This window comes from Mizuhopecten yessoensis, unplaced genomic scaffold (genome assembly GCF_002113885.1).
Source record: "Mizuhopecten yessoensis strain PY_sf001 unplaced genomic scaffold, ASM211388v2 scaffold3427, whole genome shotgun sequence".
NCBI lineage: Eukaryota > Metazoa > Mollusca > Bivalvia > Pectinida > Pectinidae > Mizuhopecten > Mizuhopecten yessoensis.
Window position 1 is genome coordinate 498,992 of NW_018405039.1, and position 27,192 is coordinate 526,183.

At 38.6% G+C, this 27,192-nt stretch overlaps 1 protein-coding gene across 1 annotated transcript in view; it reads right to left on the minus strand.

The window, feature by feature from the left end:
• Positions 1–17,470: 17,470 nt before the first annotated feature.
• Positions 17,471–27,192, minus strand: part of LOC110447467 (ATP-dependent RNA helicase dbp2-like) — a 12,728-nt gene continuing 3,006 nt past the window's right edge. The window contains exons 2-13 of the mRNA XM_021493190.1: positions 25,524–25,779; positions 25,130–25,226; positions 24,803–24,936; positions 24,505–24,570; positions 23,706–23,847; positions 23,193–23,353; positions 22,895–23,067; positions 22,367–22,477; positions 22,058–22,119; positions 21,849–21,908; positions 19,665–19,898; positions 17,471–18,739 (exon numbers count right to left, since the gene is read on the minus strand). Coding sequence (XP_021348865.1) covers positions 18,165–18,739; positions 19,665–19,898; positions 21,849–21,908; positions 22,058–22,119; positions 22,367–22,477; positions 22,895–23,067; positions 23,193–23,353; positions 23,706–23,847; positions 24,505–24,570; positions 24,803–24,936; positions 25,130–25,226; positions 25,524–25,779 — 2,071 coding nt within the window. The 3' untranslated portion in view covers positions 17,471–18,164. The remainder of the gene's footprint in view (positions 18,740–19,664; positions 19,899–21,848; positions 21,909–22,057; positions 22,120–22,366; positions 22,478–22,894; positions 23,068–23,192; positions 23,354–23,705; positions 23,848–24,504; positions 24,571–24,802; positions 24,937–25,129; positions 25,227–25,523; positions 25,780–27,192) is intronic.

Below are 27,192 nucleotides of genomic sequence, written 5' to 3' on the forward strand. Positions count from 1 at the left end.
TTCATCCATACTTAGAAATTCCATGGCCCTAGTACAGCTTATAACACATCAATAGAGGATTTTTAACTGTCACCATACAATTAAAATGTCTTCTTTGCCATTCTTTTCTCCAGTTACCCTCTTTTTTCTTTTTTTTTATCTCAAACAAGAAAAGCATGATACAGATATAATTATCATTAAAAAAAATACCAGTATTCATTGAAAAATTAAATCAAATGGAACTGATATATGATACCTGTACCGTTTCAGACAATCAGTTTGACTTTTTTATATAGAATTACCGGAATAATTTTTACACCTTCACATTACTGTATTGAACACTGGAATGGATGTTTTTGAAAGTTCTAAAGCCTGGTGAAAGTGTCTCAAAATTAACAAAAGTACCGCGGGGCGGAACAATATACGCTCCTCGAATGCCATACAGTGTTATATACTTTCTTACATTGAAATAAGATCTGCATCATTCTAAGAGTGGTTAGCTGACATGCTATAAAAAATGTAGGAGAAAATCTGCGGACAAAAAATCAAATACTGAAATGAACAAAGGGCAATAACTTTTGCAAAAAAATTGTTGAATCAAAATTCTTTTAAGGAAACACAAATTCATATCATGATTATAATGTATACCAAGTTTCAAAGAGATCGGTCGACAAATGTAGGAGGAGATTGACGGACATACAAAAGTTTATGCTGGACGGACAACCCCATAACATAATACAAATTTGACGTGCGTTTCAAAATGGATGGCCAAAATGCCTAGTTGTTGTGTTTCTAAGATGAAATAAAGATAAGAATCATAATAATAGCTATGTATCAAAGGATGATCTCTTAATGTACCTGGGGTAGTTCTGTACGAATAATGGATTTTTTTAGTAAATTTGTCTGGAGCTTTGTTGGGAAAATGGACTCACTGTTGTATAAATGGAGGGTTTGGTTGCAGAGGGGCAGGTCTACATAGGAGAAATAGATGTACACCTTTAGAATACTTCTCCTTTAATATGGATGACTTCAACTTAACCAAATTGAATCCTTTGGCCAAGGAATCTCAATGTTGGGAAAATTAGGTCATAACTTGAAAACAGTCCAAGATCCACGCCCTTCAACCTTATATACAATTGCTGGACATGAATGCACTCATGCTTAAGGGATCATGCCAGCCCCAGGACTAAATTCTTAGCTCTTAACCTGAGAGAAGTTGATGTCCACATCCTATAGCCATAAACAAGATTTACGGGTATGAAGAAACTAATGCATTCATGCGAAAAGTTATTGGCCCTGGGGTCCATCTCTGCCCCTGGAGATTCAGTTACTGAATCATAACTTTGAATGAGATCCCCAGAAAACTAACCATATATACATTCCTTGGCATGTAGAGGTAAACACAATCATGCTACAAAAATTAGCCAAGGGGACTGACCCTGCCATTAGTTCCAGGCCCATAACATACCAGTAGAAATGGTGGAGATCCACGCACTATAACCAAATGCGTGTATACGCTTGCTGGTCATGCAGAGCAGAACACAATCATGCTACCATAGTTGAACGATTGGTCTGGCCCTGTCTAGGAGAATCGGTCCCTGGGTCATAAAAAGCAAACTAAAACCATATACACTTATAACAGATCTATACAATTTCTCCTAAACACATCTTTGATCCCTCTGATTTAGGATGAGTTGTTTTGTTTATATGCAAAATGTAGCTCCCTTGAGGGCTTGGCACAAAACAGGGTAATTTTTTGGTAATGAAGTGTTTAAAAGCATATATGTCTCCTAAACTGTTGATCATATATATAAAAAACAGCCAAATTCTGTAAAAGCCATTTTGGGACCAGGGAATCAAATGTTGTATAGAGGGTGTTGCTCTTACATATGCTGACACAGAAAAAAATGCAAATATTTACAGTATTATATTTAATGAGAAATATTTTATATGCTTGGTTAAATATCTGGCAGGCCCCCTGTGCATCTTTTCTATGGTAGATATTTGATGTATGGTTAGGTGCATAGCTAGATTGTAAATGATGAGCATGCATATTGTATCATCTGCCATTGTTCCATTCTCAGATAATAAAAAAAAAAAAAGCTATATGGTGGATTGGTAGCTTTTGCAGGCAATCTTTGATCTTTGTTAATTTGAGAGTTTTTCAGACTGATATTTCAAAATATAATTTTACTATAAAAACTTGTACCCTAGATTCTGAATATGTGATACTGAAACCAAGAGGGGGGTTGTGAAAATAAATAGATGGTTTATTAAATGGATAAAAATAGTCAAATTGATTCTTTAAACTGTATAAACATTCAATCACCATTTCAGACTGCACCTAACAAATAGAAATTAAATATTACACTTAATGCAACTGCTTATGATGTATTGTTGGTGTTTTAGACAGGTGTTTGATATATGGCAGTCATTATGGCAAGGTGTATAATGTACAGTGGTAATTATGGACATATGTGATGTTTTCAGTCATTAAAGACAGGTATTTGATGTATGTTGGCCGTTGTAGACAGATATTTGATGTATGGTGGTCATTATGGATGGATATTTAATGTATGTTGGCCATTATAGACAGGTATTTGATGTATGGTGGTCATTAAGGATGGTAATTTTAAGTATGTTGGCTGTTTAAGACAGGTATTTGATGTATGTTGGCTGTTATAGACAGGTATTTGATGTATGGTGGTCATTATGGATAGATATTTGATGTATGGTGGCCTTTATGGACAGGTATTTGATGTATAGTGGCCATTATAGACAGGTATTTGATGTATAGTGGTCATTATAGACAAGTATTTGATGTATATTGACTGTTATAAAGATATTTGATGTATGGTGGTCATTGTAGACAAGTGTTTGATGTATGGTGGTCATTATTAGCAAGTATTTGATGTATGTTGGCTGTTATAAAGATATTTGATGTATGGTGGTCACTATAAACTAGTATTTGATGTATGGATGTCATTATGGATAGGTATTTTATGTGTAGTGGCCATTATTGATAGGTATTTGATGTATGGTGGTCATTATGGATAGATATTTGCTGTTGGCCGTTATAGACAGATATTTGATGTATGGTGGTCATTATAAACAAGAATTTGATGTATGGATGTCATTATGGATAGGACTTTTATGTGTAGTGGCCATTATTGACAGGTATTTGATGTATGGTGGTCATTATGGATAGATATTTGATGTTGGCCGTTATAGACAGATATTTGATGTATGGTGGTCATTATAGACAAGTATTTGATGTATGTTGGCTGTTATAAAGATATTTGATGTATGGTGGTCATTATAAACAAGAATTTGATGTATGGATGTCATTATGGATAGGTATTTGATGTATGGTGGTCATTATGGATAGATATTTGATGTAGGCAGTTATAGACAGATATTTGATGTATGGTGGCCTTTATGGACAGGTATTTGATGTAAAGTGGCCATTATAGACAGGTGTTTGATGTATGGTGGTCATTATAGACAAGTATTTGATGTATGTTGGCTGTTATAGACAGATATTTGTTGTATGGTGGCCTTTATGGACAGGTATATGATGAATGGTGACCACTACTAAATAAAGACAGGTTTTTGACGTATGTTGGCCGTTATAGACAGATATTTGATATATGGTGAACATTATAGGCAGGTATTTGATGAATGGTGACAATTTTAGACAGGTATTTATGTATGGTGGTCATTATGGATAGGTATTTGATGTATGATGGCAATTATAGACAAGTAGTTCATCAATGATGACTGTTATAGACAGGTATTTGATGTATGGTGGTCATTATGGATGGGTATTTGATGTATGGTGAGCACTACTAAATAAAGACAGGTATTTGATGTATGTTGGCTGTTATAGACAGATATTTGATGTATGGTGACCATTATAGGCAGGTATTTGATGTATGGTGGACTTTATAGACAAGTATTTGATGTACTATGAACATTATAGGCAGGTATTTGATGAATGGTGGCAATTATAGACAGATATTTGATGTATGGTGGTCATTATAGGCAAGGATTTGATGTATGGTGGTCATCATGGATAGGTATTTGATGTATGATGGCCATTATAGACAAGTATTTGATGTTTGATGACCATTACTAAATAAAGACAGGTATTTGACGTATTTTGGTCGTTATAGACAGATATTTGATGTATGGTGGCCATTATGGACAGGTATTTGATATATGGATGCCATTATGGACAGGTATTTGATGTATACATTATAGACAGGTGCGTGTTCATTTTTGATGTATATATGTAATGTATAGGTTGTCATCATGCACGGTTATGTAAAGGGATGACAGGTATGTGATGCACTGTATGATAAATGTTCTATTTTCTTCTTCTAAAAAGGAAAGAACAAAATAGTCTACACATTCATGAAATATTCATGATATGAAATTATTTTAAAATATCCGTGCCCTGTTTTTAATGTTAGCAACACCTTACAACAATGCGTGTAAAACGTCATCAAAGATTGCGTATTTTGACTCTGCTGAGGTAAATAAGGGTGGAAGCCTTCGGGTAGGGGAGTTCTGCCTGCACAGACATCAGATTTAGATGTTGTAGTGACTTGAGCCCAATACCCGAAAGTGGACAAGTGTTGTCTCGACCAGGTTGGTACCAAGCTTCAGCAGGTAGATTTACAAAAAAATACACACAGCAAGTTAAGCCTTAAGTAGGCATACAGTACAGTGATTAGCCGAGCGGAACGGCCGGGTCAGTGGTTTTGATCGTATTATAACAATCCGATTATAGCTATCAGTCCGTGGTATTACCGAACACACAAGTATTTTGTGATTAAGGCTATGGAGTTTTCTGATAAATCTTAAAGGGACATCACGTGAAAAGGCGTTTTTTTTTTAATGAATGTATGTATTGTATGCACTTCCNTTGACCGAAGTTTTTAAACGTCTGGTGTTGGGCTCAGAGGAAACTCGGGTACAACAGGGTTTACAGACACAATTTATGTTAGCGACATCAACGCTTAAAACTTCGACATCTCGACCAGGGCACATTTATATGGACCGTACCTCCTAAAATCAGTCGCGCAATAAAATCCTCATAAGGATCCCAATGTCAGAAAATCTGTCATGCAAACAAATCACTATCATTACACAAAATTTTGTCTTTGCTAATTTTCATAATAAAACATAGTCACATAAAATATAAAACTGTTGTTGTTTATTATTTGGAAAGAATAATTCCATGTACATAAAATCTAACTAGGTTATGTCTGTGTGTATTATTTTTTTTAAATGTCCATAGTTCAAAACATACTGTGGCAGGTTTTATTTGTACATAGGATTAAGGTCGAATTAAGGGGAATTTCCCTTTAGCTCAGTGGTACGAGCGTCCGACTAGGAACCTGGAGATCGATGGTTCGATCCCCGGTGGAAGCACACTATTCTCTTTCCTGTTACAATTATACTGGTACCTTTGGGTCCTTCAGGGCAAATTCTTATATGTATACTAACATTCAAAATGTATCGTTACAAATTGCCAATTACAAATGTATCGGTAACTAGTTAACTGCTGATTGGGTATAAATGGTAGAATATGTACAGTAGCGGTTCCACTGAAACGGCTAAGCAAGGACAAGCATGGCCAAGTACAATGTAATATTATATGTCGGTAGGTTTAACATTTCAATCCCTAAAAATGATCATTTCATTTAGAGTTTTAGACACTGAAATTATCAAATATAATGGTTATCAATGGAATGTCCTCCAGATATTATACTAAAGTTGATTTATTGAAGCCTGTAGAAAAGTAAGTTTCTGTTGCCTTAGTTTTAAATATAGTGTGTTGATGATACAGGTGCCTAGTGTCAAGATCTTGTGTAGTGGTAGGCAATAAAACACACAGTCATTATACAATCAAACCACACAAGCAGTTTATATTTTTGTAGGCTTTTGATTTTACGACTCTTGGGCCATATATATTGTCTGCATTTCTTGTCCTTGCTTTACAGGTGAACAATGTCTACATTGCGACCATGTCTGGAGTTCTGCTGTTCCCCAAACACTGTATCCAAGTTCATCCGATTCTTTCCCAGGGCAGCATTATTCTTCTTTATCCTTCATGTTGCTATCATCATTTACTCATGTAAGTAAAGGTGGTATCTGTCAATCCTTAGATACCTATGTAGGATCATATTCTGCATCCTCTGTTAATCATACGCAACCTTGTATGTGGAAGTACTGGTTAACTAACTACAGCCAGGCGTTTACTGTTGTAAGATCAGTTATACAACAGACAAGTTGATTACTGACACCTGTTATTATTGGTGATTTTTTTTCTTCTTCTCTGAAATGACCATTTCTAGACATTCATATAAATGTTAATGTAGTTTTGACCATTTTTGTTTCCAGCCATGAATACCTCTAAGAAAGAAGAAGTTGCTTTCCAGGGCAGCAACTACATTCCAAAAGATCCTCAGCATCGGCGTGACTTTGCAAGACTGGAAGCGACTCTCAGGAACACATCTGTCCACGAAAATAAAACGAAAAAATGTGAGAAAAGCTGATTATTACAAAGTACTGAGCTTTCTGCAAATAAAAAAAAAGCTAGACTAGTTTCATCACTGTTGATCCCATCCTTGATATCCAGGAGTTACGCTTCCTTTCGCTCTCTACACCTGGAATATGTCATAGCAAAATTGAAGGCATGAAGATAGCTGTTTGATTGGTCTTAGGTTGAAAAAAACAGACCAATCGCTAGGCTGATACCTTTCCTTTGAAGATTACAAAGGAGAGACGCCCGACTTCAAAGCCTGTCAACTTTATGTGCACACTGAGCCTTCAATTTTGCTATGACATTCCAGGGGTGTAGAAAGCATAAGCGAGCGTAACCCCTGGATATCGAGGATGTGTTGATCCCAATCTGTAGCATAGCTGTCAACCATCTCTCATTAGGAGGGAGACTCACTCATTTTGACCAAAATTCAAGTCAAACTCAAAATCTATGTATCCTGTGGTCAAATGATTCATTTAGTTACTGCAGAATGAGAGCAATGATCAAAACAGGTGAGCTTATGCCATGGCGCAGCGTCCGTCAACTTTTTCCTTTCAAACCCTACTAGTCCTTAACAGCTCAGAGGATTTTGAACAATTTTGGTCTGGAGCATCATTGGCCAAAGGGTTCTCAGTTTTGTATAAATGGAGGGTATGGCCCTCCTGGGGGCAGAGGGGCAGGACCAAATAGGGAGAAAATAGGTAAATCTTTAAATATCTTCTTCTTCTTAACCAATAGAGGGATTTTTGTCTAGAGCATCTTTGGGCCTCAACTTGGTATAAACAGAGGGTGTGGCCCCTCTGGGGGCAGAGGGGCGGGGCCCAATAGGGAAAATTGAGGATTTTTTTCTCCTGCTCTTCAAGTGAAGGGATTTACAGCAAATGCAATCTGAAACATGCTTAGAGACAAAAGAATCAATTTTGTATATTTGGGCAGATTGGTGGGGCCCATTAGGGGAAATAGTGGAAAACATTAAAGTTCCTTCTCCTTTTGTACTGATGAAGAGATTTTAACCAAACTTGTTCTAGAGCATCTTTGGGCAAAGGGAATTTAGTTTTGTATTAATGGAGAATGTGGCCCCCCTTTGGGGCAGAGGGGCGAGGCCCCATTTCATGCTCTTTCTCCATCATTAGAAATGTGAATTGAGGGACATCTCCCTCATTGGAGGTTTCAGAATGCTGAAGAGACGATGCATTCAATACAATTTCTCATTACATCACCACCAGGCATTCCATGTAAAGTAACAATACAACCCGTAAGAAAGTAACGTGGTTTCACTACCATTGTAGGTCAGGTGTTTAATATTTTAGATTTAGAAGTAAATGTTAACAAAGTCAGTTTAGAAATCCATAATGGCTGATCAAAACATGATGATTAAAAAGAATGAATAGTTTTCTCAATGCAGTTGGCCAATGATAAATGACTATAGGATACAATCAGCAGGCATCTTTTCTATTCTCCATATTACAATTGCAGGTTGTTTATCACCAGAACTCAACAAAGGTTAACTGATGTCCTAGTTACAGAACACTAGCTTATACACAGACCGATGATTATAACATCTTCAATAGCTGGTATTTGGTTTGGTATTGTAGTATGCTTACAGTTAATGGATAAATAAATATGGTTACCACCTTAGTTAAGGTCGGTTTTAAGGGTGAAAGATCAAATAATGGTAATATAATTCCTATTTTTTTTATTATTGTTCTGGATCATAACATAGGATGTCATATACAAATTTCTAGGTCCATACTGACATTTGACCTTTCAAGGTAACAGAAAATTTTAAAAATTTGCCTTTATGGACTATAAACTACTGAATATCAGCAGATATCATATTTTGTACACCAATATAGGACCTAAGTGTTATGTGTACCAATATAGGACCTTAGTGTTATGTGTATCACTTTCAAAATATATTTCGATAACATCCTACATACCTTTAAAAACTATACTGTGTCACGTAATTCTCACACCTGTATCCTACATATTGCCACTAAATATGTAAAAAATAGTTTCTAAGTCCCGAAAATCTGTGTGTTTTAATTATTGTTTTTTTCCTGGTTTTTTTTACAGATTTACACCATAACTTTGCAAAACTACAAGACCAAGACCCAGTGCACAGATTCAAGACAGTTTGAATTGTGTTTTGTGATATTATTGTGTCATATTGTGATTTACAATTCTAAGTGTTGTGTATTTTTTTCCGGAGTTTTTTTACAATGGAAATGTAGTGATTTAAAGGCGGCTCCCTGGTCAGGTCTAGCTAAGATGTATATTTCAGTTTATTTTCCTTAAAACTTTATATATTTTACATGTCTTCTTCATGATTATTAGTTGTGTAAATTGAGGAGAGAAAAAATTGTCAATACTTTTTGATAAAGGAAGAAAAAATTGAAGGATTTTCTTCTCAGTAAAGAGCATATAGATTATGATTGTACTTTATGGCTTATAATTGATATTTTAGAATTTTATCAACTGAAACACAATTGTTAGAAAATCAACATACAAATGTAGCTTAAATTTACATTTTTTTTTCAATGAACATAGACGATAAAAATGTTAAAATAATTGAGTAGGCCCATCAAGTTTACTTTTTTCAGTAGTCTAACTTTTTTGCAACAATTTCTTCTTTTAGTGTAAATAGATTTAAGGCATTGATTTCCCTCGTTAATAATCCCAGTTATCCGTGGTGTTAGGAATTCCGAATTATTCATCAATATCATTATGTTGTGACGTGTTCTGGTAAATCATTTATCCTAGTCAGTGAAGGGTGGCCTGTAGTCGGTACTCGTTATCCCAGTCAGAGAAGGGTGACCTGTAATCAGTACTCGTTGATCCCAGTCAGTGAAGGGTGACCTGTATTCAGTACTCGTTTATCCCAGTCAGTGAAGGGGGGCCTGGAGTCAGGACTCGTTGATCCAAGTCAGTGAAGGGTGGCCTGCAGTCGGTACTCGTTGATCCCAGTCAGTGAAGGGTGGCCTGTAGTCAGTACTCTTTGTCCCAGTCAGTGAAGTGTGACCTGTATTCAGTACTCTTTTATCCCAGTCAGAGAAGGGTGACCTGTATTCAGTACTCGTTGATCCCAGTCAGTGAAGGGTGACCTGTATTCAGTACTCGTTTATCCCAGTCAGTGAAGGGTGGCCTGTAGTCAGTACTCGTATATCCCAGTCAGTGAAGGGTGGCCTGTAGTCGGTACTCGTTTATCCCAGTTGGTGAAGTGTGGCCTGTAGTCGGTACTCGTTGATCCCAGTCAGTGAAGGGTGGCCTGTATTCGGTACTCGTTTATCCCAGTCAGTGAATGATGGCCTGTATTCGGTACTCGGTTGTCCCAGTCAGAGAAGGGTGGCCTGTAGTCGGTACTCGTTTATCCCAGTCGGTGAAGGGTGGCCTGTAGTCGGTACTCGTTGATCCCAGTCAGTGAAGGGTGGCCTGTAGTCGGTACTCGTTGATCCCAGTCAGTGAAGGGTGGCCTGTAGTCGGTACTCGTTGATCCCAGTCAGTGAAGGGTGGCCTGTATTCAGTAATTGTTGATCCCAGTCAGTGAAGGGTGGCCTGTAGTCAGTACTCATTTATCCCAATCAGTGAAGGGTGGCCTGTAGTCGGTACTCGTTTATCCCAGTCAGTGAAGGGTGGCCTGTAGTCGGTACTCGTTTATCCCAGTCGGTGAAGGGTGGCCTGTAGTCGGTACTCGTTGATCCCAGTCAGTGAAGGGTGGCCTGTATTCAGTAATTGTTGATCCCAGTCAGTGAAGGGTGGCCTGTAGTCGGTACTCGTTTATCCCAGTCAGTGAAGGGTGGCCTGTAGTCGGTACTCGTTTATCCCAGTCAGTGAAGGGTGGCCTGTAGTCGGTACTCGTTTATCCCAGTCAGTGAAGGGTGGCCTGTAGTCGGTACTCGTTTATCCCAGTCAGTGAAGGGTGGCCTGTAGTCGGTACTCGTTTATCCCAGTCAGAGAAGTGTGGCCTGTATTCAGTAATCGTTTATCCCAGTCAGAGAAGGGTGACCTGTATTCAGTACTCGTTGATCCCAATCAGTGAAGGGTGGCCTGTAGTCGGTACTCATTTATCCCAGTCGGTGAAGGGTGGCCTGTAGTCGGTACTCGTTGATCCCAGTCAGTGAAGGGTGGCCTGTATTCAGTACTCGTTTGTCCCAGTCAGTGAAGGGTGACCTGTAATCAGTACTCGTTTGTCCCAGTCAGTGAAGGGTGGCCTGTAGTCAGTACTCGTTGATCCCAGTCAGTGAAGGGTGGCCTGTAGTCAGTACTCGTTTATCCCAGTCAGTGAAGGGTGGCCTGTAGTCGGTACTCGTTTATCCCAGTCAGTGAAGGGTGGCCTGTAGTCGGTACTCGTTTATCCCAGTCAGTGAAGGGTGGCCTGTAGTCGGTACTCGTTTATCCCAGTCAGTGAAGGGTGGCCTGTAGTCGGTACTCGTTTATCCCAGTCGGTGAAGGGTGGCCTGTAGTCGGTACTCGTTGATCCCAGTCAGTGAAGGGTGGCCTGTATTCAGTAATTGTTGATCCCAGTCAGTGAAGGGTGGCCTGTAGTCGGTACTCATTTATCCCAGTCAGTGAAGGGTGGCCTGTAGTCGGTACTCGTTTATCCCAGTCGGTGAAGGGTGGCCTGTAGTCGGTACTCGTTGATCCCAGTCAGTGAAGGGTGGCCTGTATTCAGTAATTGTTGATCCCAGTCAGTGAAGGGTGGCCTGTAGTCGGTACTCATTTATCCCAGTCAGTGAAGGGTGGCCTGTAGTCGGTACTCGTTTATCCCAGTCAGTGAAGGGTGGCCTGTAGTCGGTACTCGTTTATCCCAGTTGGTGAAGGGTGGCCTGTAGTCGGTACTCGTTGATCCCAGTCAGTGAAGGGTGGCCTGTATTCAGTAATTGTTGATCCCAGTCAGTGAAGGGTGGCCTGTAGTCGGTACTCGTTTATCCCAGTCAGTGAAGGGTGGCCTGTAGTCGGTACTCGTTTATCCCAGTCAGTGAAGGGTGGCCTGTAGTCGGTACTCGTTTATCCCAGTCAGTGAAGGGTGGCCTGTAGTCGGTACTCGTTTATCCCAGTCAGTGAAGGGTGGCCTGTAGTCGGTACTCGTTTATCCCAGTCAGTGAAGGGTGGCCTGTAGTCGGTACTCGTTTATCCCAGTCAGTAAATGATGGCCTGTATTCGGTACTCGGTTGTCCCAGTCAGAGAAGGGTGGCCTGTAGTCGGTACTCGTTTATCCCAGTCAGAGAAGGGTGGCCTGTAGTCAGTACTCGTTTATCCCAGTCAGTGAAGGGTGGCCTGTAGTCAGTACTCGTTTATCCCAGTCAGTGAAGGGTGGCCTGTAGTCGGTACTCGTTTATCCCAGTCGGTGAAGGGTGGCCTGTAGTCGGTACTCGTTGATCCCAGTCAGTGAAGGGTGGCCTGTATTCAGTAATTGTTTATCCCAGTCAGTGAAGGGTGGCCTGTAGTCGGTACTCATTTATCCCAGTCAGTGAAGGGTGGCCTGTAGTCGGTACTCGTTTATCCCAGTCAGTGAAGGGTGGCCTGTAGTCGGTACTCGTTTATCCCAGTCAGTGAAGGGTGGCCTGTAGTCGGTACTCGTTTATCCCAGTCAGTGAAGGGTGGCCTGTAGTCGGTACTCGTTTATCCCAGTCAGTGAAGGGTGGCCTGTAGTCGGTACTCGTTTATCCCAGTCAGTAAATGATGGCCTGTAGTCGGTACTCGGTTGTCCCAGTCAGAGAAGGGTGGCCTGTAGTCGGTACTCGTTTATCCCAGTCAGAGAAGGGTGGCCTTTAGTCAGTACTTGTTTATCCCAGTCAGTGAAGGGTGGCCTGTAGTCGGTACTCGTTTATCCCAGTCAGAGAAGGGTGGCCTGTAGTCGGTCCTCGTTGATCCCAGTCAGTGAAGGGTGGCCTGTAGTCGGTACTTGTTTATCCCAGTCAGTGAAGGGTGGCCTGTAGTCGGTACTCGTTTATCCCAGTCCGTGAAGGGTGGCCTGTATTCAGTACATGTACTTGTTTATCCCTGTCAGTGAAGGGTGGCCTGTATTCAGTACTCGTTGATACCAGTCAGTGAAGGGTGACCTGTGTTCAGTACTCGTTGATCCCAGTCAGTGAAGGGGGGCCTGTATTCAGTAATCATTGATCCCAGTCAGTGAAGGGTGGCCTGTAGTCGGTCCTCGTTTATCCCAGTCAGTGAAGGGTGGCCTGTAGTCGGTACTCATTTATCCCAGTCAGTGAAGGGTGGCCTGTAGTCGGTACTCGTTTATCCCAGTCAGAGAAGGGTGGCCTGTAGTCGGTCCTCGTTGATCCCAGTCAGTGAAGGGTGGCCTGTATTCAGTACTCGTTGATCCCAGTCAGTGAAGGGTGACCTGTGTTCAGTACTCGTTGATCCCAGTCAGTGAAGGGCGACCTGTGTTCAGTGTTCGTTGATCCCAGTCAGTGAATGGTGACCTGTAGTCAGTCTAGTCTTGCTCATGTGGTACTGTATATTGTTTGGTTACGTGTTCATGCTCAAATTGCCATCATATCACCTTATTATAAACTAACATTTAAAATTTATTTCAATTGAAGAAGAAAGTTTATTTAGAGATTTTCTTAATGACTTAAGCCCTTTAATTACTGAAATGGTAATGTTTTACATGGTCTACAGATATCAATAAACTAACTTCTGACCAGGGAGTTCGTTATTTTTGTACAAGGGACATGAGAAGAATGTTTTTTATATGCATGTAACATAGTGTTTTTATATCCTTTTTACAATGTATTTCGTTTTTAAGATATTGTAAATAGCATTGTGAAACAATGTTCAGTGATCATAATTTTGTGATATATTTTGATCTTGTTCAACCAGAATGCTACCAGACACCGTTAGCTTTGCTGAAAAAGCTAGTATTATCTGCTGTTTATTCAAAAACTAGAATCATATTTTATGTTACTCCCAAATAAGTTATATATATTAAAATGTATGAGTTTATTGCAATGCTGAAGTTATTTTTTATATGTAAATCGGTCTGCACCAAAGCTTGAAATGTATATCTCATTTTCTTTCCAAAGCTAGAGTTTACGTATATATATATATAACAGTATGTCCCAAAACTAAATTTACATACCGTACCTCAATGTATTGGTAAGCTGCTGCTCAAGATCCATGGTCAAAGGTTATGTCACCACTTTGTGGGGTAGGGCTTTGTTTATGCGAGCCTTCGGGTGTACAGTAGGGGTAGAACTTCAATTTTTTTTATATCAGTGTTTGATTCATAAAAACTTATTAAAAGATTTAAACATGATGCCTGTGACCTTGAATGTCGAACAAGGACATTAGGTTGAACAGAGTTTATAGTCTTCAAACCCAGCATGCTTTTAGCAAATATACAGAACAAATCATTTAAAGATTTAAACATATATTGACAACTGTAACTTGAGTACAAGCGAAGGTCATTCATTTGAACAAACTTGGTAGCCCTTCATACCAGCATGTTAATGGCCAAATATCATCACCCTATGCCTCTCGGGTATTCAGAAGTCATTCAAAGGTTTTAAACATATTTGACCCCTGTGACCTTGAATATAAGTCAAGATCATTTATTTGAACAAACTTAATAGCCCATCGTCCCAGCATGTTACTGGCCAAATATCATCACCTTAGGCCTATTTGTTATTCAGAAGAAGTTGTTTAAGATTTTAACATATTTGACCCCTGTGACCTGAATATAATTCAAGGTCATTCATTTTAACAAACTTGGCAGTCCTTCATCCTAGCATGTTAATGGCCAAATATCATTATCCTAGGCCTCTTAGTTATTCAGAAGTTGTTTAAAGATTTTTTAAGACAATTGACCCGTGTGACCTTGAATATTTGTCAAGGTCACTCATTTGAACAAACTTGGTAGCCCTTTATCCCAGCATGCTTCTGGCCAAATTATCATCACTATGGGCATTTTGGTTATTCAGAAGGAGTTGTTTCAAGTTTTTAACATATTTCACCCCCGAGACCTTGAAAATAGGTGAAGGTCATTTATTTGAACAAATTTGGTAGCCCTTCATTCCAATTTGCTTCTGGCCAAATATCATCACCCTAGGCCTCTTGGTTATTAAGAAGTTGTTTAGAGTAAAAGATTGACGCCGGACGGACAGACGGCGCACCACGGCATAAGCTCAATTGGCCCTTTGGGCCAGGTGAGCTAAAAATTGGTTGCCCTTCAACCAAGGATGCTACACATCAAATATGGAACAAATCTTTTCATTCCTACAGAAGGATTTTAAAGAATTTACTGTATTTCCCATATTGGGCCCCGTCCCTCAGCCCCCACCATTTATACAAAATCGAGTCCCCTTGGCCCAAGGATGCCCAGGCTAAATTAGGATAAAATCCCTCAATACCTATGGTAGAAGAAGGATTTTAAAGGTTTTACCTCTATTTCCCCCTGTTGGGCCCCACCCCTCTGCCCCCCCCCCGAGGGACCACACACACCATTTATACAAAATTGAGTCCCCTTGGCCTAAGGATGCTTCAGACCAAATCTGCTTGGCCGTTCAGGACAAGTAGTGTTTTAAAGGAAAAGTTGACTGACGGACGATGGACGACATACGCTGCGGTATGGCAGAAGCTGACCATAGTCCTTGGACCAGGTGAGCTTAATATTATGTTCTTTAATTTTTCTCCAGGTGTAACCAAATATGGTATGTACCAAAAGCAATAAGTCATTGTGATATTTAGCTCACCTGGTCCGAAGGACCGGTAAGCTTATGCCATGGCGCAGCGTCCGTCAACTTTTCCTAACATGAGTACCGCGCGGCGGAACAATATACGCCCGTCGAATGCTATATAGTGTTATATACTTTCTTACATTGAAATAAGATATGCATCATTCAAAGAGTGGTGAGCCGACATGCTATAACAAGAGGCCCATGAGCCTTAACAGTCACCTGATATATTTAGACAGAGTTGATTTTGTTTTTAACATGAACAGAAATATTATTCAAAGCGACAAAAAACCACCTTATTCAATATCTAGCAAACAGTTTTACAAATGTAAGACTGAAAAGTATTTGAAACTAGCACCTCCAATTCTAAACAAGGAATATGAAGAAATGAATATTAGCACACCGACTCCTTTGGGCCCCACCCTAAAGCCCTTGGGGTAGGGTTGGCTCAATATTAACCAAGTATCATTTGCCATTATAAACCATAATAAACCCCTACTGTACCCAAATTGAATTACTTCCAATGGCAATTTAACAAATGTTGGTCCAAAATGTGATTTCCCTATATAAACTATAGTAAAGTTTACCCCCTCCCCAGGGGTAACACGAGACCCGAGGGTAATGAAATTCACAATTTTGGTAAAGCACCTCAAGACCCTTCCAACTAAGAGTATTTGATTCTACCACATCTGGGTCTTGAGAAGATTTTTGAAATTTCAGTCAATTCGACCCTTTTTGGCCTCACCCATCAGCCCCTGGGGCTGTCAGGGCTCAGGTGCATTCTAACATACTGCTAACCCAAATTGAATTACTTCCAATGGCAATTTAACAAATGTTTGTCCAAAATGTGATTTCCCTATATAGACTCTAGTAAAGTTTACCCCCTCCCCAGTGGAAAACAACAGACCCCAGGGTCAAGAAATTCACAACTTTGGTAAAGCACCTCAAGACCCTTCCATCTATGAGGAGTATTTGATTCTACCATGTCTGGATCTTGAGATTTTTGAAATTTCAGTCAATTCGACCCTTTTTGGCCCTACCATCCATCAGCCCCTGGGGCTCAGATGTGCATTCTAACAAACTGCTTCCTAATACTGATAATGCTAACGCAAATGTGATTTCCCTATATAAACTCTAGTAAAGTTTACCCCCTCCCCAGGGTAAAGAAATTCACAGCTTTGGTAAAGCACCTCAAGACCCTTCCATCTATGAAGAGTATTTGATTCTACCATATCTGGGTCTTTAGAAGATTTTTGAAATTTTAGTCAATATCACCCTTTTTGGCCCCTGGGAACCAAACCAGACACTATTTTTGTTGACATGGAAGGTTTCTGCAAGATTGGTTCCAGGATTTTGGAGAAGAAAAAAGAGATGTAAATTGTTTCGACGCACGATGGACAGAAGACCATCGCAATAGGTCACTTGAGACTTTGCCCTTCATGCTACTGGCCAAATATCATCACCCTAGGCCTTTTGGTTACTGAGAAGAAGTTGTTTTAAGTAAAATATTGATGCCGGACGCCGCACCACGGCATAAGCTCACTTGCAGGTGAGCTAAAAATTGTCGAATCAAAATTCTTTTAAGGGAGACAACTTCATATCATGATTATAATGTATACAAAGTTTCAAAGAGATTGGTCGAAAAATGTAGGAGATTGCCAGACAAACAGAAGTTTACACCATACCATAATACTCCCGTCAAATTTGACGGGCGTATAAAAATCGCTAGTCATGAAGGACAGCGCCGATTTAGACCAAAACATCCTCGAGATGGGGGGAACCAATTTTGTATAAATGGTGGGTCAGAGGGACAAGGTCCAATAGGGGAAACATAGCAAATTCTTTAAAATCCTTCTGTAGGAATGTTAGGATTTGGTCCATATTGGGTGTGGAGCATCCTTTGGTAAAGGGAAACCAATTTTGTTTAAACTGGGGCAGAGCCCAATAGGGGAAATATAGCAAATTCTTTAAAATTACTGACAGCTGTGTAATGCAAGGTAACCACTATTTAAAGCAGTTTGATTACCATTATTGACAGCTGGTTGATGTATGGTTTATATAATACCATTATGGACAGCTGTGTAATGTACGATTTACCATCAACATGTGTGATGTTAGTTATTGACAGCTGGTTGATATATGGTTTAATTTCAGCAAGAGCAAAAAGTTCCAATTCGGACAACAGTGAAATTAAACAACCATACAGTAATTAATTTATTACACATTAGAGTTGTAAATAAAAACAAAAACAATATTTATATATTGATATTTTAATTTCCAAAAAATCTCGAGCAACATTTACTCATGCCTGATGAGAATCAAACTGCTCCTAGGATGTGTAAAAATTCTTTTGAATGACTTAAAATGATAAACCCTACCCTGTACTCCAAAGATGATATCCCAACCCTCCGCACTCCCAAAAAGATGAATATGACTATCATAGGTAAGGCTGTTAAAAAATGTTCCCTGAAAAAAATTGTGCAAGCATCAGTAACCCTTACAAAATACCGAATGAAAAGAAACTTCCCAACAAAATTTGGATTTCTTTTGAAGACTCCAATGGAGACAGTAAAATATCCTAAACACAAAGAAGTTGTTCACCGATGCTCCCTTGATTGATCCCATGACTTAAAATGTAACATCATCCAAAATTGTACTACAGATAATGCATCACCGACTTCAGGTCTATATATCTATTATTGTTCAGTTAAAACTTCACCAACTGGAAGCAAGACATGCCATACCCCATGTCGGAAGATGTTCACTCACTCTAACACTCTCTCACATATTCATCGCCACACACCCACACACACAGACAATATATAGACCAAATGACATCACCATGGTATACGACGTTGACAGGTAGTGGAACTAAAAGTTTAAGTTCAACAATAAATAAAACTCCACTTGCACCGAAATTTCTTTCCAAGTACTAAAATCATGTATCATCACATAGATGGGGGAGGTGGGGGAGGGAACTTTGGTGGTGCAGGTGGTGGTGGTGGATTGCCACTTGGGAGGGGAGGTTGATTAGGTTTTTGAGATTGCTGCATCCATTGGCTGTACATGTAAGCCATGTTTTGCAAGTCCTTGGGTTTGCCAGCATTGTTGTTCACACCATTACTACTAGCATAGCCATTCTGTTGTTGTGGTGGTTGCTGATGTTGATTTCCAAAATTTCCACCATTCATAGCATTTTGACTACCATAGCTGTTGGCACCCCCTTGTCCATAGCTTTTGTTTGTATTGTTGCTGTATGAATTATTGTTTGTACTATTACTGGCCCCCCCAAACCGTGAGGTCCCCTGATTAGAGAACCTGCTTGCCCCACCAGCAGAACTGCCATTAGACCTATCTCTGTTGAAGCCAGAGCTGCCGCCACCGCCACCATCACTATATCCACCCCGGCCTCCTCCATAGCCACCCCGTCCCCCACGACTTGATCCCCTATCTCGTGAGCCAAATGAATCACGATTTCCAAACCGACTGCCCCTATCATCTCGTCCACGTGACCTACCACGACCTGCAAATACAAAAAAAACACCCAGAAAATCAATATAACTGAACATAAAACGCAAGGTTGACGCACTGTCTTGTATGACAACACAAATAAATCCTGACATTACATCACAATTTTTCCAGAGTGATATACAAAAATTTCATAAGTTTCATCAAAATCAAGCAATATATGATGACCTTTGTGCAAAAAAATGGACCAAAAGAACCATGTAACTATTTACAAGCAGATTTTGCTCAATTTCAGAAAAAAAATCAGTCTTATACTGTACAAGTTACCAAGTTTCATCAGTTGGATATCTACATTACAAAATTCGAAGTGTGGATGGAAAAACGGTTAGAAAAAGACCACACTTACGGAACATGAGCCGTCCACTTATAGTTTTTTGTATATATAGAAACCTCTCGTTAGTTTTGCTTTAGATATAGCTATTGTGCGAGTTGATTAGAGCTGGTCCCTGGATTGAGGTCAAGGATTCAAATCCTTGTCTAGCTTGGATTTCATTTTTACCCTCACAAGTCAAAATTTGATAGGTTTATCAAAACATGCAACAGCTATTTTCATTTTTAAATACCTTGGATTTTTATCAAAACAAAACTATTTTTCAAAATGAGTCTAGAATAGAAAAAAATATAATTGGCAAATTTTGAATGAAAATTTATACCAAGAAATCTGACCAAGGTCCGACATACTTGATTTTCAGACACAGGTACTCAATATTTTCCTGCGAGAGTATTATCTCAAATATGTTTCGGACACAGTATTTCTCTTAGCTATGGGACTCATCAATGTTAGACCAGGAGATTAAGCATGACTGCCAGAAATTGTAAGTATATTTATTTTATTTTCCTTTTTACACAGTTCTGGTTTACATGCAATTGATTTCCCTGCCAGTTTTTACTGGTATAGGTTCAAGAACTTTATAACTTACCTTTGTAACCAAATCTGGAGTTCTCAGCTAGCTGAAGGAGTTTGGGATTGATGACTTGGTTGGCTTCTCGTAAGACATTGACAAGGTCATTGGCTTGTTTGACGTTGTCTGGGGTGAAGAATGTGTAAGCAGTTCCAGTGTTGCCTGCCCTGGCAGTACGCCCAATTCTATGTACATAGTCCTCAGAGCTTGAGGGGTAGTCAAAGTTTATGACAAACTTAATGTCTTCCACATCTGTTTGAAGTTGCAATGTGTCATTATCAACACACAAAAGCAACAAAGGAAGAACAGAACAATGTATAAGAAATGGGAGAAAACTTGAAACATGGCTCAATAATTCACAAGCATCTGAAAACCAAAACAAACAACGTCCAAAGCCACAGGACAATCAATTCACCCATCTGAAAATCTACACAACCATCACTATTCTCAAGTTGAAAACCATCAAATGCATACTCCCAATAGCCTACATATTGTGAAAAATGTACTGAAAGTTACATAATTAGCCCTGGGTCACCTTTCCAAGAAAGCTTACTTACCTTGGCAGGACTTACCTTTAGGTATCAAGACTGCTGAAGCTCTACCTGTAACCCCAGGGTAATCACATTCCTATCATCAGGTGCACACATGAGGGAGCATGCATCTCTCTTGAAAGAGTAACTGATGGCTTTTCTGGTACTTTGCTCCGAGACTGACTTCTTAACAAATGCACTCCAGAAGTGTGGTGATCTCCTCATGAGTTTACATGTCTACACATCCTCACTAATGCTCCAGTTTATGTATCTCATGTACACACTAGATATTTTCATGTCCTTAACATGACCCAATTTGTTGAAGACTTTATACACAAATTATAAATAGATATATTTCCTAACAGAAATGCATATTTTTTTTCCAAAAAATAAAATAAAAAATAAAAAATAAAATCCGTAAGTGAAAAGTTAAATTTCTTTAGCATCTTTGAATTGCATTAAATATCATGTACGTTTGAAGCAAGATATAGTACCAAATAAACATCTTAATATATATCAGAAAAATATTATTTATAGCAATAAGGCATGGTACCAGCACACGAAGTTTGCATATACATTTATATACACTCGTTCATGCTAAGTAATTATTAAATATATTTAACATTTTTTAAAAACTATTAAAACCTTCTAACCTATACTTTCTTTCAAACAACATGCTTCAGTTACCTTGGTATTCTCATCAAAGGTCAACACGACATACATATCTATTTCCAAAGCGAAGGAAAGTCAAGGAGCCAGTAAGAAGACATGTTGTGCAGACAGTTCATGATTCAAGTTTGGACTGGAGTGCATAATTCACCTATAACCTTTGCCTGTTCACTCAATGCAATAATTCTTTTTTCCGAATCAACATACATTTTCCCATTCTTTATCCACTTATATATATTCCCCCGAAACAATTCAGGCACATTTCCATGGTAAGCAGTCTGTAGTCAGTTCGGATGCCAAGCAAAGTTCCATTTCAACTCGTATTTTACGTACATACTTGTTATCTGGGCTGAACTCCGACATGACAAAATTCTGGTGCAGTGAGGGAGAGACGAGAGGGATGACCTTCAGTGAAGCATTAAACTCTCGTATCTTATTTGTCCATAAAGCAGAGTCTCTGTTGATGCACTGCTGAGCAGACGACCCTTTCGTACTTGTCAGATTGCCATCATGAACATAAGTACAAACGAACTTGGATCATGCAACATTGTTTGAAATTAGTTTTAAATTCATTGGCCAAAACAATTCCTGGCAGTTCCACATTCTTTAACCGGTTGGGTCACATTCATACACTTGGCCAGCTGTTTTCCAATTAAAACTGGGTCAGAGAGACTACCTTACATATTGACATTAGTTGCTCCCCCTCCTTGCCTCTACATACATCTGTCATGCCGGTCCAGCTTCCATGTTCAAGTTTCTAAAACAAATCTTGAACAACATTAATGCAATTATCAACATGAATTAATGAATACATCATTAGAAAAAAAAGTTGATCATAGCATTTCTTATCATTAGGGAACATTGATGGAATGAGAAATTAATGGAGCATTTATTATTATATGGAAGTTATTTGAACATGAAACTGTAAGAACCAATATGATGAATGATGAAATGAAGGAATGGTGCAAAGAAAATAAATGACCGATTTTGCAAGTATACAAACCTAAACCACGGGAAGCCACATCTGTTGCGATAAGAATAGGTGTTCGACCATTCCTGAATTCTGTAAAAAAAAAAAAAAAGAAGAAGAAAAAAAGTGTTAGTCGTTGCATAAGCAACATGGACAAAATATTAAACCATATATCAACACTTTTTCAGTTCAATATACATCCACATGCTTATCAAGAAAATATAAAATCATGTAATACTTACCAGCGAGTACCCAGTCCCTCTCGGGCTGGGACTTGTCACCATGAATACACATCACTGGCCATCTGCAAGGTGAAATTTTTAACTTTTGAACAAGGTTTTACTTTTTGCGACATTCAAGATAATTTGAAAACAATGTCCACAAAAGATAAGAGCAATTCAAAGGCCAAGTATTTTCATGGTTTAAAAAGAAATATATATACTATCAAATGGGCACTCATAGCTCTTATTAACATATTAAGTGTGAAAAACAGTTTCTAATTAGATAATAAACGTTGATAATCAACAGATCAACTAAATATGCAGGCTTACCCTTCTCTCCTCATTTTACGGGATAAGTCATCAGCTCTCCTTTTGGTCTCTGTAAACACCAGTGTTTTGTTTTCCTTCTCCTGCATTATTTCTTCTAGCAGCTTCAACAACCTGTAACAGATTTCTCACTATGTAACCACCAAATGCCCGTCATATTTGTGAGTTGCTGTATGCTGGAACTATGGACCAATCAGAGTGCAGTATGCTAATTAATTATGCACAGATTTTGCTCTACTTTAATCTTTAAAAACCTTAGCCTCTGTTTATTGTCATGCTTTAATACTAGTTTCATCAAAGCTGTATAATTTTTAATCAAATTATCTCAAGGATATCAGATAGTGAATGGATGAATTCTACATCCCATCAAAAATTATAGCTTGCACAAACAAAATCGTAATTATTCATATTTAAAATTTTGAATATTCATAAAGATCATGTCACAAGTAATACTTTATATAGTAACCACTATCAAAACTGTCATGTCTCCTAAAAAGTCAAATTCAAGTACAGAAAATATTTTTGACTTACTTGTAATCCTTTTCCGAATCATTGCACACATCAATGATCTGGAGGATATTGTGGTTGGCACTCAACTGTAAGGCGCCAATGTTGAGTTGTACATATTCTTTAAGGAAGTCTTCAGCAAGCTTCCTTACTTCCTTGGGCCAAGTTGCACTCCACATGAGTGTCTGACGATCAGGCTACAAAAAAGCCCAATACAAAATCACTAACATTGGCATGTATATACATGTAATTTTCAATTTTAATAAAGCAGATCCAGTATCACATTCAAATTATAATGGACTTCAATGATGTAAAAACTTACACGAATCTGCTCCAAAATTTTACGGATCTGTGGCTCAAATCCCATGTCCAGCATTCGGTCTGCTTCATCAAGGACCAAGTAAGTGGTTCTTTTCAATGTTGTCTTTCCAGCTTCAAGGAGATCAATGAGTCTTCCAGGAGTGGCAATGCATATTTCAGCACCTAAAATACAGTTGTTTTGCATCATTATACATTTTTTTTTACCACATCGGTCTTTATTTCTTGTGTATTGTTGTTACTAGATTGTAACCAAGGGTTTCTTGGATATTCCATGCATCAATTTTCATGAACTTAGTTAGTGGAAGTCGAAATGATTCCATATTGATAATGTATGCAACACACTGCTTTGGGAGACACCAACAGGTCAATGTGTTTACATTTTTGTATTTGTCGAAGCTTCTTAACATGGTGAACAAGTATACTAAGGTCATTTACTTAACAGGTTTCAAAAATATTATTCGTTGTATTTATCATTCATCCCTCTCAACCCCAATACACAGCACACTTTACGTACCTCTCTCCAAGTCCCTTATCTGTGGTCCTTTGGGAGATCCACCATAAACACACACACTTCTTATCCTAGAGCTTTGACCAAATTCAATGGCAACTTCCTGTACTTGCTGAGCTAATTCACGGGTAGGAACCAACACCAAAACCTACAAGCAAGATATCACGACATGAAATTTACAAGCCCAAAGTGTCCTGCTAGTGAAATATACGTGTGAAAGCATATTACAATTTACTGTTTGCAAGAAGGAATAGAAAGAGTGCCCCCCCCGCCCCTTTTTTTTTAAATAGGAGAAAATATGTGCTTTAGGAACATGACCTGTCAGCAGGAAGGGTTGCCTCAGGCCAGAGCCAGGGGGAGAGTATGAGAGGGGATGTCATCGTTAATTTTTGTTTTCGTTGTTCATTATAGACACTTTGATCTGACCACCGGATATGCATTATAATTTAAGCATTTGTTCAACTTATGACTTGTATATTGTAAACCGGGCAAGCCGTAAACAGTGTTGTAAAATATCAGCAATGACATGAACACAGGGAAAATGAAATAAATCACTCAGTCGTCGAACCAAGGGAAAATAAAACAGAACAAAGACAAGATATTCATATGGTAGTATTTAAGTTGGGGAATCATTCGCTTAAATAGGAAATAATACTAAAATTGGAGAGGGAAATCAACCCATATTCAGTCATAATAAAGCCTAAAGCCTATTTATATAGCTTTTATATTCATGATTCTGTACTCTAAGTGAACAGATTTCATTTTTGTTACATTTTTGCAAGCCTTAACTTAATTTATCACTTACAATGGGTCCATCACGTGGCTGTAGGTTAGGCTGGGCCATGATGTGTACTGTGGCTGGGCAAATGAACTGTAACCAAAAACACATCATTATCAATTATGCCAATATTGTGAAATATTCAAACAGCAAACTGAGCCACAAGTCAAAGTATTGTTCCAATTATTAAGTTGTTTGCTAAATTCCCTTGGTAGAATATAATCATCTTCTAGTAATGAACAACCATTATCAGGCCAATCAAATCAAATAATATCCATGATAGTGAATTGGTGCTTCCTGTAATAAAATACAAAATTGTACTCACGCCAGCAGTTTTTCCTGAACCAGTTTGGGCAATTCCTACAAAATCTCTGCCAGACAGAGCAATAGGCCAACCAGCTGCTTGAATTGCTGTTGGAGCAGTCCAACTTTGACGTCTAAATGAAGCGATTACATATTCTGCAAAATTAATAAATAGTAGAATTATTGCACAGTGCTTAATAACCGACATTGAACTGTCGGTCTATTTCATTTAAGAATTTCACCCTGTAGTTTTAGTAAACAAGCTCGATAGTTTTACAAATTCCTTCTCAAAAAATCATAATTGACAGTTATATCTTTTGTTGTTCAATTAAGGATATACTTCACTTGCCTGGAAACCCTGCTTCTTCAAATGTCAGAACAGGTTTTGGAGAATTGCTTCCCTTAAAGGTGATCTTGTTTGCTTCAAAGTATGCAGCAATTTCATTCTTAAAAAAGAAAAAAAAGAAAATCTTTCAGAATGAGGATCCTGACCTTTACATGGATTTAATCATAAAGCAATTTCATATGTAAACTCTTTTATATCTCCTTTCAGTTCCATATATCTTGGACAAAAACATCAATTTCATACAAAAGTATAACAATTAAATTCTCTTATTTCATATATATACCCCAGCAAAAAAGAAGTTGTAGTTCACAACTATGAAATGCTAACAAGAAGGAAAGGATATTTTTTACAATACCCCCTAAACTTTGTCTAAAGTTCACATCAACAAAATACTAACAGGATCTCTGCTTGTAGCTTTTGGGTGTTCCCGGAAAAAATTCTTCTCAAATGGGATTAGTCTTTCAGTTTCCCATCTTGGCTTTCGAAGATTTTGACCAGGTTGGCTGTTCTTGTCCAGCTTGCCACGCATTCCACCTCCAAACCCACCACCACCTCCTCTGCCTCCGCCTCCAAAGCGACTGCCGCCGATTCCTCCTCCTTGGCCAAAACGAGACGGAAATCCGCCAGGTAATTTTCCGGCATTGCCACCAAACCTACAAATCAGAAAGATGAGTTGACAGATCACATGTAGCAGCTGTTGGTTATAATGGGGCTGGTTTTGGAACAATAAAAATCCAATTTCCCCCTGTTTTTTCAACAACCTCAGTGTCAGAAACAGGAAAGTGAACCACCTTGGATTGCCATATACAAAAACGTTATTAGGACTAGAACAGAATAACAAGCTGTGGTTCGGTCACAAGTACTATCCGGTAAGCAAATACCTGTACATGAAAACCGTCCCCAAAATGTAGGTCAGTATTTATCAACTTCCCGGGCAGAAATGTTGCTCCTAACTGCTGATCGCCAGACCTCGAAAACATTTGTGACCAGTATACTTGCTTTACTATAGCGTGCATCTGGTAAGAGATTGTTTCGACCCAAATCCTGTTCACGCTAGGTTGTTTTCCTCTCATTTTTTGTTTGGAATTTAAATGCTAATATAATAGTTAATATTTAACCCTTAGGCTGCTACATTGATTTCTATGTAAAGGGACACCACTGCTGAATTAATTATTGAAATTTAAATTAATTTACTTGATTTTTCAAATGTGCATTACTTGGAAAATATTTGTTATATGTGAAAAAAAGGTTGTATGAAAATTGTTCGTTGTTATCTAGTTTATATTAACGTTTTCAATTCTAAAGTTGCTTCAGTATTTACCTGTACAGGTGGTTATAAAGGTAAGAAAATGTGAAACTTTTAATTAATGGGATTTAAGCAAGAGAAAGATCATCTGCATCTGATTTTAAAATTATTTTTGTCCGCAAATGTGATTGGCAAATGATAACAGAGATTATTAACCTTAATTTTTGACATACGACGCTGTATATATACACGGCGATTATCAGGTAAAAAGGTCAGGTATTTCGTAAAGAATTGCATGTGATTTTCAACAGGTTTTAGGTCGCCATTCATCGGCATATAGATATATCTTTTTTTTATGGGTTTTTTTCGATTTCAAATTATCTCGCACACCTTTGGTTATTACTAGCGTACACTGCCTTGAATATCGAAAGTAATGACAAAACCACCAATCAGAAGCCTTCTACTATACACGTTCGGGTTTGGTATAGCAACAACCTGACTTCACACTTATTGGCTACTGATCAGGGGTTGACACTAACTTTTAATAGGTGGTGGACCGCAGGTCCACCTGCTCTCTTGATCTGGTGGACCTGGTTAATTTCTGGTGGACCTGAATAATATTCTCAGATCTGGGGCGCTTTGCGCCCCGGTCGACGAGCGTAGCGAGGAGTGGGGGGTGGGTTCGGGAGGGGGTACCCCCCCTCCTGAATAAGAGGGGGGTATGGGGGTCCTCCCCCGAATTTTTTTAAAAGCTAGATGCAAAATCCTGGCATCTGAGGGTTTTAAACAAATAATGAAGGTTTTTTAATTTTCTGTAAAA